At 34.5% G+C, this 13,380-nt stretch overlaps 2 protein-coding genes across 5 annotated transcripts; one reads left to right on the forward strand and one right to left on the reverse strand.

Annotated features, from left to right (window-relative positions):
- Window positions 1-217: 217 nt before the first annotated feature.
- Window positions 218-5,837, reverse strand: LOC111318365 (protein IQ-DOMAIN 29-like). 4 transcript variants are annotated; one of them, XM_089756651.1, is made up of 9 exons: window positions 5,771-5,837; window positions 5,549-5,590; window positions 4,990-5,121; window positions 4,606-4,896; window positions 3,582-3,782; window positions 3,161-3,241; window positions 1,809-2,150; window positions 1,145-1,676; window positions 218-595 (listed from the first exon to the last, which is right to left on the reverse strand). In XM_089756651.1, exons 3-9 carry the CDS (start codon window positions 5,077-5,079, stop codon window positions 564-566), a joined length of 1,569 nt encoding a protein of 522 aa, XP_089612777.1. In that variant the 5' UTR covers window positions 5,080-5,121; window positions 5,549-5,590; window positions 5,771-5,837; the 3' UTR covers window positions 218-563. The 4 variants fall into 4 exon arrangements, with proteins under 4 accessions (XP_089612777.1, XP_089612778.1, XP_022776914.2 ...); XM_089756652.1 differs by having other exon boundaries at window positions 5,755-5,837; XM_022921179.2 differs by having other exon boundaries at window positions 1,145-2,150.
- Window positions 5,838-9,856: 4,019 nt separating this feature from the next.
- Window positions 9,857-13,303, forward strand: LOC111318366 (putative LRR receptor-like serine/threonine-protein kinase At1g14390). Its single transcript, XM_022921181.2, has 7 exons — window positions 9,857-11,633; window positions 11,737-11,870; window positions 11,983-12,226; window positions 12,304-12,497; window positions 12,605-12,642; window positions 12,723-12,834; window positions 12,923-13,303. The coding sequence occupies exons 1-7, from the start codon at window positions 10,394-10,396 to the stop codon at window positions 13,154-13,156; spliced, it is 2,196 nt and encodes a 731-aa protein (XP_022776916.2). The 5' UTR covers window positions 9,857-10,393; the 3' UTR covers window positions 13,157-13,303.
- The last annotated feature ends 77 nt before the right edge of the window (window positions 13,304-13,380 follow it).

The following is a 13,380-nucleotide window of genomic DNA, read 5'->3' on the forward strand; positions in this document are numbered from 1 at the left end:
TTTATTAAATTCGATCTTTTGAACAAACCTCAAAAGTGGGGAAAGAAAAAAAAAGTCAGCTTAGGCGTTAATTTGTGCGCATTTGACTACATAATTCTGAGAACACCCCGCAACATGTGGAATCCTACCTCAAATTGAGGTGATTTATAGCAGAACCCTCTACAGAATCAACTTGTTATAACGGAGCATCAACGTCTATGAAAGCCAAAGCATTCCATTGGCAGATCAGCACACTGTATTCGTCATGATATTAAATGGAAAGAGATTATCATGTTTGAACTCTGATACATGAGGGTGAAAAGGGGAGCTAAAGAATTATACAAACACAAAAAACAAAAAGAAACCAAATAACTAAGTGTAACATCTATAAATATTTACCCATCTACACTCCTGAAAGTGCTAATGGAACTTAAAAATGCACCAAGCAAATAAAAGATTAGATGATTAATTCTCCTGGTTCTACAACCGCACACCAGAAGTGACAACATATAATGAAACTCATATTACGTTACATCTCTGCTTGAATCATGGGAACTTCAATGACACGCTTCCTTGTGCAAAAATTACCTCCTCCACTCAGCTTTGACCACCTTATCTGAAATTGCCAAGCAACAATAACGAACAGTCATCGTGCAGAATAGCTATACAGCGAGAGAGCCTTGAATTGAATATGAGAAAAATATTGAGAAAGATAAGCTAAATAAAATAACACCTGACACCGCATGGGTGGCAGGATAGTTTCCTCTCAAACAACGATTAGAAATAATGTAGTGAACAAACAAATATATTGTGTGCAATTTCACAAAAGTAAAACTTGGACAAGAATGAAAGGTAAAATTAAAAGCCTACCACAAGAGAAAGATTCATAAAGCAGAAATAATTAGCAAAGACCCTAAATGACTATCCGGTTCAGATAGCATTACTCAATGAAATTTGCATGCTAACTGTTACATAGACCTAACAATATATGAGCATGCTTAACTAGACATTTAGTCATGAATAAGAACAAAGATGGAGATGAATTCCCATGTCTTACTGAAAGAATGGGGAAAAACTAAGCAGCATATCCAGATATGACACTGATATAGCAAAACAAAAACACAAATGGAAAGGCATAAAACATCCAGTGTTCAGTCTTGCTTACCATTAGCATTTCTAGAGGATGATAGAGATTTGTCACTGTGGATAGCTCCTTTGCCAGCTACTTGAACCAGTCTTTGAGCATGTGGTGACAGTGAACTTCGATTGCTATTGGTTGAAGATGGCAGAGAATATCGTCCGTTTAACCCATTTTTCTCAACCACCTCAAGCGTAAACCGGGGGGAGCCTTGACCCCTAAGTCTAGCTTTCACAGATTCAGTTGGTGCCATATAACTGGGCACTTTTGGCATGTTATTTAACCCATTTTCTTGATTATCAATTTTTGCGGGGAAAGAAGCTCTTCTTTGGTTTGCTTTTGAGCTCTCATCGCTGACCTGCTCATCCTTAGAGCTTAACTCCTCTGTTACCGATATGTTCTCAATTTTACCATTGTTTTCAGCAGGTGGCAAGTCAACTGGAGGACAGACATTAGGCTCGGCAAGAGAAGCATCTTCGGAGGAAAATTTCAGATCTGCCTCAAGATTTGACAGTTTTGATAGTGTGGCAGTCACATCTCTCATCTTCACAGCAGATTCCTGTTTGGAAACATGAGGAGCATCAGAAGTAGAAGTTTTTTTCAGAGTCTGCCTTTTTTTCTCATTAACAACCTCAGACTTATCAGAAACCTCCTTTGCAGAGTCAGAAAGTTTTCTTAAATTTCGCTTAACCTTCTCAAGCTCATTTTGTGGATGCTCCTGAACTGAATCTGCTGCTGAGTTGCCAGAAACTCTCCTCAGACCACGTTTGGGTTTTTCATGCTCTGAAATAGAACGACTAGATCCATTTTCAACTTTTGCATTGGACAGTTTCCGAACACTTCGCTTTGTCTTTCCTTGCCCATTTTCAACACCCTTTGTCTGAGACTTTGATGCCAGACTCCTAATTGGTTGTGAAGGTGATTCCCAAAAATGTGACCTTGTCCAGCGTTGAAGCCACTGCCATGATGAGTCAGGTTCCTCAGGACCGTACTGAAGTCGTAGAGGTAATACAGAAGGTGATGAAGCCAGAAGCTGAAAGTGATTGAAATGCATAGTCACTTATACAGTTTGGAGCAGCAGTGAAAAGAACAAAGCAGAACTGACATAAGTTGAGACATCATGATTCTTGCCATTCGCAACATTCCATCAGCTAGGAACAAGTAATTAAGTGGTGGCATACATATAAACATTCATCACTGACAAAGTTTGTCCTTATTAAAGAGAAAGGAGCCAAGTTAAATCATGCTAGAGTTCTAAAGTTTACGACTCTTTTGTTTACCATTTCACAATGTTCCACAGCAAGGCAATGCAACCTTGGCTTTTATTGATAGCCCACATTTATTACCACGTAAAACAACCTAAGCTAATTGAAGGCAGTTCCTAAGATTTAAGTCCTTTGAGAAGAATGTTTTAAGAAGTAAGCAGTTACCAAGACTTTTGAGTAGGAAAAAAACAGATAAACAATAACAATCTAAAACAAGGTGGTGGATGGAGACCCAAAATAATAGACATGACCATCATAGTCATTTTGATAAAAACACAAGGGATCTAGAAAAAACCGATACATTTGCATTTGTGATTCTCAGAAGGTGAGATACAGAAAAAGGAATCAGGTGAGGAAGCTCCCAAGATAAGATGGGGCATATGTCTATTTACACTTGACTGGTGAGTTTAAATAGGAAACACGCTTCTACTGTACTGTTATAAACATTAAGTACCATAGAGAAAAAAGAACAAAGACTAATAAAGAGTAAGAATGTTTGCAATAGAAAATTGTAACCTTGAAGTAAAAAGAATCATTCTAAGAATCAAGGAGCACAGTGCAAATTCAAAACACAAGAAACAGGAGCAATATTATGATAATACTATATAAAAGAGGTCAGACAACTAGTGTGGCAGCACAATCAGGAATTTTTAGGAGTACGAAAAATGTCCTAAAGGCTAAACATCATTGACTCTCCATCAGCACAGAAGTTCTTATTTATATAGTAAGCTCAATCTAACATTGGTAACAGAGAGCAAATGAAAGAAAAAGACCATACCTTCTTAACAAACACATTATTTGATAAATTCTTCACCTGAGAAGATGCAGTCACTCTGAAAGAATCCGAGCTTTTAGAACCCTGCTTAAATAAATAAATAAATAAATAAATCATACCTAGCTTAGAAGCATGGTATGTGTAATTAGCTACTCAGCAAGCCATGTAATGAGACAAAAAGAAGGTATAGTTTGATTCTCAAATAAGCATCCTGAATTAAAAATAATCCTTTATTACTAACGCATGGTTACTATATCTGTGCCCATATTAATATTGATATAATCATAAAATTACCTTTATTCTCATAGGCACTTTCACATAAACAACAAACATAACCAGGACATTAAACAACTTGTGTTTACAGTTTTTTTCAGAATATCAAGAAAAGACAGGACACTGCACGCTGGTCTATAGGAAAAATCACCTGAAGCAGTCTTAGATGTTTTTCCTGCACTTCAATGCCAATATCTGAACACCTGACCTTTTGACCACGAGCTGCTGCCTGGAACTTAACAATTCCCCATGTACAGAATAAAGTAGCAACAGCTTGTCTTCTAACCAAGTGACCACGTATAAGTGCTTGCAGCCTTATAATGCCCTTAAGGGTTCGAAATGCCCTGCGAGCCTTCCAACACATAATATTGTCATCAATAAACTACATGATTTAGGGAGGATGCTAATCCTAATATAAGGTCATGCAAACAGTTGACAGCAGATTCTATACTTTTATTACACTTTATGCAAATCCATGCTTACCAAATTTGCATTTAGAAGTCAAACGAGTACTATAAATCAGTAAGTAGTTAAATATTTTCGGATTGAAATATTCTAAACAAGAAGATGCTTGTACAAAAATGATACATGCATGAATCTGAGAAGTTACGTTTAGTCAAATGAGTGGCAGACCACCCAAGTTACTTTAACCTTAAAGAGTTTTGCATCCACTTACATTGTCTACACTCATTTTTTCCAACAGCAAGGGGCTAAATTTAATATACACACACATAAACACTAATGAAAGTATGAAATAACTATAAAATAAAGAGGCAACAGCTGTTTGTACAGTCTGACATGCACAAGCATTTAAACCAAGAACTGATTGAATATTTTACCACCCAATGAAAAGAAAGGTTTAGATCATACCACGAAAGAAGTAGGAATGAATTATTTCTCATTCAATCCTCACATAAATTTACCATTAAATATGTGCAATCATCATCAACAACCTAAGGTCTGATACAGAGTGAGAAGGTCCAATATTACCACCCAAATGCCAACTCAAACAAAATAAGTATAACACTGACAGTCATACAAGTTACTACCAACAATAATCAGCAGAGTTTTCACACAGCTGAATGAAGACTATAGCAGTAAAAGGCTTATGCATTTCATTACTCTGCGCATGATCTTTAAGTATAACAGTAATCTCTAAATAGAAAGTAAACTACCAGATAACCTCTGAAAGCAGCCTGTGCCTTTGCAGCAGCTTGATCGAGCCTAATCCTATCAGGATCTTCTGGATTACCAAAATTACTTATTGCAGCATCATTTCTATCCGCTTTTGAAGATGAGATATTTACCCCATCATTTGGCAATTGGGTAGGCATACCCTTCTCAGAATCCTCCATGTCCCTAGCACCGCTCACCAGAATAGGTGCTGAAATTGATGGAGGATCCACTGATAGGTCAGACACAGTTACCTTGGAAGAAACCAATACCTCTCCTTTATTTGCAGAATTCTGCACATATAATAAAAAAATAGAACATGTAGTATTTCCATTCCTCAATTACTATTTAAAGATTTGAGGACAATCAGTACTTTCTTTTCTTACCAGCTTCTTTCTTTCTTTGGACAAATTGGACTTTGAAGATTTCTTCCCAAGAAGTAAGGTCTTGATCCATTTTCCAGGGGATTTTCCCATCTTCTTGAAAACAGAAATATTTAAAACCTCAAGTTTGTAAATCTGCAAATCCGGAGCACAGAATGTAAGGATTAAATAAAACTAAACATAGCATTAAAAAGACAACCAATGTTCTCAATATCTTACTACAGTTTGCAGTTAATGGCAGTTAAAATTTTACTACACTACAGTACCAATAGCTTGTTAGTTACCTTAAAAGATGAAATACTAAAAACAAAAAAAATTCGAAAATTTCACTGTCATTTTCAAATTACCTTCACAATCTCAACAGTAAAAAAATTAAAGATTAATAAACAAAGTCCACATCTACTTAACTTAAGGAAAAAAAACAACTAAAGCCAGTAAATCAAGACAAAAAAAAAAAGAACAAGAAGCAGAGATCTCGTCGGAACAAGATGCATGCGCCAACCGTGTCGGCAAAAACTGAAAAAGGTAAAAAGAAAAAAAAAAAAGGATCAAAAACTTTTACCTGAAAATGCAGTAAACTTGAAGGCCTAGTAAGTTGCCATTACTGAAAAATAAAATGTTAAATACCCATAAAACAGAAGAAAAATAAACAGTAAATATTCAGAGATCTGAAGAAAAATTTTTTGTTTTTCTTAGAATTTCATTTTCCAAGATTAAAAAAAATCAGAGAAGAAAATTTAATGTCAAGAATGAAGAAGATAAATGTACGATTTAAGATAATTACTGAACAGTGAGCAGCATTCCTCGAACAATGGAACCTTTGAGCAGGTTTTTTTTGTTTTCTGATGCGTAGAGTGAAGTGAAATGAATGGAAAGAGAGGAAAAAGTATGAAATGACGCCGTTTGTGTTTTCACTGGGCCACAAAGTGGGCCCCTTTCAAGTCCCTATGAAAGAGGTGATGGAGCTGGCCCAAGAAAATAAAAGCGGTGATGGGGATATAAATATGGTCCCTTTTCCTTCCCCGCTCTGCTTTTGCTGGTTTCCTGTCTCAATTTGCTTCAATTTCCTGTTTTTTTTTTTGTTTTTTTCCAAAAAAAAAAACATTTAATTTAGTAATTATATTTAACTTCCTAAATTCTTACATTTAATGAAAAAAATTCATTTAATAAATAATTCTTTTTTAAAGACCATATGTTCTCATGTTACTTTTAATAATAATAATAACATTAAAAGAACTAAATATTCCTTTGAAACATTAAAACAGACAAAATTAAATGTACTTACTCAAATAAACTCTTTTAAGACAAGTAGTTGGTTCACTGTCGAGTTGTAATAAGATTCTTTAAAAAATACTATACATGGTGGTTGCCGGCTGGTAACAATGGTTACTAACAACTAATGGGATTGTTTAAGAATTGATGACAATTTTCAACGGATTAATTGTCATTAAGTCTCTAATCAAACCAAAAAAAAGTGTAATTAAGTGACAGCTGTCCAACAGATAAGTGAGATTAGACAAACAAAAAGCATTTTTAATCAACGAAGTAATCATGTCGGATTGAGTATTGACCCAACATTGCTAGTGATTAATTGATGGGCCAATGTTGGGCCCTTTGCTTTAAATATGTCCTAACATGGGCCTATTAACTCTCTTCCAATAACTTAGGAGAGTCAAAGCAGATTAGCCCAGCCCAATGATTTACAATGACCAAAGCCGAATTAGACAGTTACTTTAACTCTTATATATATATATATATATATATATATACATATTTTAATGTTAAGATTAAAATTATTATGTTTAAAAATATTATTTTGAATAAAAAATATAAAAATTACATTAATTTAATAAGGTCTCTACTACATATATGCAGTTATGAATGTTTTTAGAATTGCTTTTTTTCTTTCAAGAATTTTAAATAAATTGATAATTATGTATTTATATCGAGTAAAATATTAAAATTTATGAATTTATATCATATTTTATATAAAAATTATATTTTACAATTCATGTTAATACGAAAATATGAAATGCATTCTTTTTTATTTTGTTAAATCCATATATATTATTAAAATTTTCACTCGTGTCATTTTTTTTATTTTATTTTTATATTATATTCGTATTATGTCATTGTATCATATTTTAAATTATAAGATTAAATTTTAAAATTATATTCTCTCATATTGATATGATGTATTTAAAATTTTATTCTTTGAAATACCTATCACAGAAAATTGAACAACAAGAAAAAGAAATTATTTTTTTATCGACTAAAGTAACCTTAAAAACTTTTAGGGCAACAAAGAGCGCATTTACATTTACCTTTGAAAGATATAGTTATTTAACAGTCCCCCATTGACTTATAGATTCAAAAACCCACCCAATTAAATGATTACACTTTGATTTTATCAGGTTAGACAATTAAAGTGAGTATAATATTTATACCACTTTCTTCTGGTCCAAACAATAGTAGCAGCATGGATATTCTGGCCCGGCACTGAGACAGAGGAAACCCTCATTAATGGAGTCATCCAACCGCCCTCGAGTCGCTGAAGCCATTGGTGTCAAATTTCCCAGTTCCCACCCAGGCTGGACCGATGGAATCATTGCTTCCTACTTTTGGCTTTTAGCATTTTCACCCATCAGAGTTGACAGGATCGCCTTCCTTGAAGGATGAACCACTATGAATTTGAGATATTCACGATCTTAAAAAATTACTGCAAGTTTATATGGCAAAGTCGGTTGTCTGTTCTGGCATACCATCATTAAGAAATAAAAAATATGGTAATAAAATAAACATATTTTGTTCAACATAAATGATAGGATTCCACCAAAAGCGAAGACTTACCTTTTCTCCTATTGTTAATCTACTGTATTTTGGATGGTTGGGGAAGCATTTTAAATAGCAAAAACTGCAGCTTCTCCAAGGCATTCCATGTGCATCTGCTGTTATAAAACTGCCGTTCCCCTAATACATTTAATAGATTAGAGTGTTAAGTCTCAATTACTTTATATAAGTAAAAATTTTAATTTAATTGATCGATATAATCATTTTAAAAAATGATATTTAACAATTATGATATTCAAATTTTAACACATAAAAAATAATATTTAACAAATATGATATTTAAATCTTAATATGTATAATCCTTTTTTTTTATTCCAAAAATATGGTTTTTTTGTAAAAAAAAAAAAAAATACCTTCCCTTAATACTGTTGCTACATTAGCATGTGAAGAGCCATGTTCATCTCGTCTTTATTCTATGGTCAACTAGCTCCATCACAATTAACAATTTAATCTTGAATAGTAACATTAAAATTTTTTAAGATGTATATATATTATTTGATATATTATCAATAAATAACATATATAAGAAAATTTCATCCATAATCTTTCCTTTTATTTTGGTTCGATTTTAAATTTTAATTATTATATTTTTAATCTTTTAAAATGATTTTATTTTGATATTTTCATTATATTATTTGACTATGATTAAGAAAAATATCCACGCGATGTGCCACCTAACCTATAGCGTGGATATTAGGTTAATTTTGACTAATCAATTTGATGAAAATACCAAATTGAAACCATTTTAAAATGATTCAAATAAATAATTTAAAAATTAAAAATTAAAGCGAAATTGAAATAAAGGGTTACGGATATCAACAAATCTCAAATCACAATGAATTATAAAACTACATGATAACAATGCATGATCATAAAAAACAATTAAACTGTAAAGTGCAGCGTATTAAAATAAAAAAAAAGTATAAAATTAGGAGAAAATGATGAATGGAAGTAAGGGCGGTTGGCCATTGGCCACAAAGTTCCTAAAATCTTTTAAATATTTTTTTTTATAAAATTTAATTATATATAAGTTTTTTTTTTGCCAGAATTATATATAAGTTTAGATAAATAAAAAATTATAATTTCATCTCAAAAATTAAATAAAAGACTTTCGCTCTCACATAGAAAATTCCATGATGGAGAAAATGCCAAATTCTTTAAAATAGCTTGTCACATTATTAATTAGAGCTAAATTACTCCTTGTTGTCGACTTATGCAAAGAAAGCTACGGTTTCCATCATTCACGAAAAGAACAAAATAACACAACAAAAAAAGACAGCTAAGTTTTTTTGTACCAAAATTTTAAGATAAATAAATTATTTAATTTTTTAAATTAAAATAAAATATATCATATTTAATAAAAATAATAATTGAAAGTTGTATAATTAAAATAACCTCAACAAAATATTAATTACTAAATTTGAACTCAAAATTTCAAAATTTTTACATCATCGTTAACGATTCGCACCAATTAAACTAACGTTTTATCGGTGAAGGCGGCTAAGTCTAAGAATAAACACAGCGCATGCCATCCCATCAATCAAAATTACAAGAAGATAATAACGAATTAGGTAGAGCTAACACATCATTAAAATTCGTGTTTGACAAACTGGCAACCTTTTTACCTTTCTTTTTTAACACCTCTCACCGACAACACGGCATTTCGGACACAAAACAACGGCCAACAGGGGCCATTGTCGTCATTTTCACTTTCAATTTCCCTGGGGACCGTTATAAAACAGTGCTTTGAATCTCGATACTGATGTAAGAGGGTATTTTGGTCATAAAGGCAGGTGAACGGCTTGTGACTTCCTTGAGCATTGCTTTTTGTGCTTTGTTTCACGAATCCCAAGTTCCACTTGGCGCGTGACTTTACGTTACTAGCCCGTCCTCGAGGGTCTACCATAACATGGATAATCAACACGAAACCGAAGTTCCCGCAAATGGAAGCGTTTGAATTCAGAGCCAAAAGTTGACTTCCTTCTTTTAATAACCCAGTTGCAATTTAATATGACAGATTGCGTATCTTAGGATCAAGATTTCCTTTGCATTCCATTGCATTTGCATGCCCTGCCTGTTAGGCCAGCGGTTCATTGCAAATAAATACATTTTTTTTTTTTTGAAGTTCCCACTCTTCCTTGGATCTTTGATTCTCTTTTCTTCAAGTTCTTTAAAAAAAGTTCCATCACTTTCTCGATTATTAGCTTTCGCATCTACTTTGTCCCGAAAACGATTTCCAACTATTCAAGTCTAGTGAAATAAAGCATGGCTTGATCCTAAACTGTGTCTGTGTGGCTCCTGTTCAGTCATTTTGCTTCTATTTTTAACCTTTAATAAGAAGTGAGGAAAACCCAGACTACGAATTTGTCTTTTTTAGATGAAACTGCATTTATGGGGGCGTAGGGGCTATGTGTTAAAAGGTTATGTGCATTATGTGACTGAACACATGAAGTTAATGTGATTCTCCCTTACCAAGAAATGTTTTCTATTACTACAAGATTTTGAAGTTTTAGCTTCTTTATTTCTTTTTTTGAGTTTAACTAAGTAGAAGAGCGGAATGGAGACTTTCAGGGTTGGTTTCTGTTCATTGCTTTCTGTGATTTTCATGCTTGTTCCAGTTTCAATAGGGCAGCTTACTCCAACTGAAACCAGGATTTTTTTCCAAGTTCAAAGGCTTCTTGAATATCCGGAAGTTCTTCAAGGATGGAAAAACTGGACCAACTTCTGTTATCTCCCTACTTCTCCTTCTCTCAAGATTGTCTGCACAAACAGTCGAGTAACAGAATTAACTATTGTTGGAAACAAGAGCTCTCCAGCTCACACCACAAAGACAACTTCAGGGAATGTTACAGGTTCTCAACAGGCTTTGTCTGATACGTTCTCCATTGATGCATTATTCACAGTCCTGACAAAGCTTTCTGATTTGAAAGTATTGTCCCTGGTGTCCTCGGGGTTATGGGGTCCCTTGCCTGCCAAGATCAACAGGTTTCGTTCACTCGAAGTTCTTAACATAAGCTCAAATTTCATTTCCGGGAAGATTCCTAAGCAGATTGCATCGTTCAAGAATCTAACGAGTCTTGTTTTGGCTGACAATATGTTCAATGGGAGCGTTCCAGATCTTACAGGTTTAACAAGCCTCGAAGAGCTGAATTTGGGTGGCAATCACCTTGGACCACGATTTCCTTCATTAAGCCAGAATCTTGTAAGTATAATCTTGAGGAATAATTCCTTTAGATCTGAAATCCCTTTAGGACTGAAGAAATCCTATCAGCTTCAGAAGCTGGACATCTCTTCTAATAAATTTATCGGACCAATCCCATCTTTTCTATTCTCCCTGCCTTCAATTCAGTATCTTAATTTGAAACAAAACCAATTAACCGGTGCCCTTGCAGTGAATACATCTTGTTCTAAGAACCTCGCCTTTGTAGATATCTCAAATAACCTTTTGATAGGAAATCTCCCTCCATGCATAGGATCAAATTCGAGAAATAGAACAGTCTTTAGTTCATGGAATTGTCTGTCTGGTGGGAATTCAAATCGCCAGCATCCGTATTCATTTTGCAACAAAGAAGCATTGGCGGTTAAGCCTCCGGTTAGAAGAAAGGAAAAGGATTCTGGAATCAAAATAGGCCTAATTCTCGGTATCATTGGCGGCGCCGTTGGCATTGCAGGAACTATTGCATTGTTAATTTTGGTCATTGTCAGAAGATCAGAAAAAACTGAAGATGCAAACTATGAAAGATCCACTGCGGACAAAATGTCTGTTCGTAGCTCTCCAAAACCAGCCATTGATTCAAGTAAGACTATCTTTGTTCCTTTCCACCTCTACTATTCATAACCATTCACATAAGATTGCAAATTGTAACATCATTTAAACCTGCTTGCTTTGCTACACTACAGGGCGTGTGCCTCAGACAATGAGATCAGCTGCAATTGGGCTTCCTCGATATCGTGTTTTCAGCTTGGAGGAAATTGAAGATGCAACAAACAACTTTGACCCAACAAATTTTATGGGGAAAGGATCTCAGGGGCAGGTAAAACTTTTATGTTAAATGTCATTAGTCCCCTAAGACATGAAGCTTATCATGTGATAGCAATAAGATTGGTTATATTCAAGTTGAAAAATGGTTACCCTGATGTTTGCAGCTCTATAAAGGTTGGCTTGTAGATGGCTCGGTAGTGGTGGTAAAATGTCTGAAACTAAAGCAGAAGCATTTACCTCAAAACCTTATGCAACACATGGAAGTTTTGTCCAAGCTAAGGCATCGGCATTTGGTCAGCGTTCTGGGACACTGTATTGTAACTTACCAGGATCATCCCAATACTGCCAGTACTGTATTCGTTGTCTTTGAACACATTTCGAACGGATCATTGCGGGACTATCTTACCGGTAAAGTTAACCCCACACGTAACTTAGGCAACAGGGCAAAAGCAAGAATTTAATTTACTTTTGATTTGATTTGGCAGATTGGAGAAAGAAGGAAATACTGAAGTGGCCACAGAGAATGGCAATCACCATTGGTGCTGCAAGGGGGATCCAATTCTTGCACACAGGAATTGCACCAGGCATTTACGGGAACGATTTAAAGATTGATAATATTTTGTTGGATGAGACTCTTACAGCCAAAATTAGTAATTACAACATCCCCTTGCCACTAAAGGTATATAGGAAACAGAGGGAAATTTAAATTAATTTGACTGCATTATTTCTGAACATAATCTTTTCTTTCTTTCTTATTTTTCTTCGTTTTCCTTGATGAAATTGCAGATGGGTTCAGAAAGCCCCCTTGCCAATTGTCTTAGCAGGTAACGTCTTTCTCCCAACTTGTCCTATTCAATTTTCATTGCCGCAAGGGCAAGGCTATAACTTATAACAATTCCTGCAGTGACGAAAATGCTGAGAAGGAAGACATTTATCAGCTGGGTATTCTTCTACTTCAAGTTATTACTGGTAAACTGGCTACATTCACAAGTGAGTTGGATGAGCTTAAACTTGAGGTAGGTTGTTTATTTGTTCCACTTCTCCAGGCAAAACTGTTATAAAAACAACTAGAAACTACATTAAATTGCCTGTTTCTCCTTGCAGCTGGAAAAGAGCTTAGCTGAAGGACCATCAAAGTTAAGAGGTTTAATAGATCCGTCAGTACGGGGCACTTTTGCATATGAATCAATGAGAACCACAGTTGAATTTGCAATCAATTGCCTGTCCAAAGATTCAACCAAGCGTCCCTCGATAGAAGACGTTCTTTGGAATTTGCAATACTCAATTCAAGTTCAGGAAGGATGGACCAGTAGCGGAAACCTTGCCACTCATATGTAATAGTTCATTACTTTTTCCACCCTCCAACAGCCACAGTTTATTATCTACTCAGTATATAATTTTATAACTGTAGCAAAAAATAATTGTTAGTATTTCTACTTGTATTTACATAAGATTTAAAAGCTCCCACATGGGAGTTCATTTTAATTTTACCGGTAGATGGGTTATCTTTTTCATTCAAATCATGCTAGCGCCCCCACCCCCCCCCACCACCCCCATCCTTC

This window comes from Durio zibethinus, chromosome 2, assembly GCF_047325235.1.
Source record: "Durio zibethinus cultivar Kanyao isolate XHJ-2024 chromosome 2, ASM4732523v1, whole genome shotgun sequence".
In the NCBI taxonomy this organism is placed as follows: Eukaryota; Viridiplantae; Streptophyta; class Magnoliopsida; order Malvales; family Malvaceae; genus Durio; species Durio zibethinus.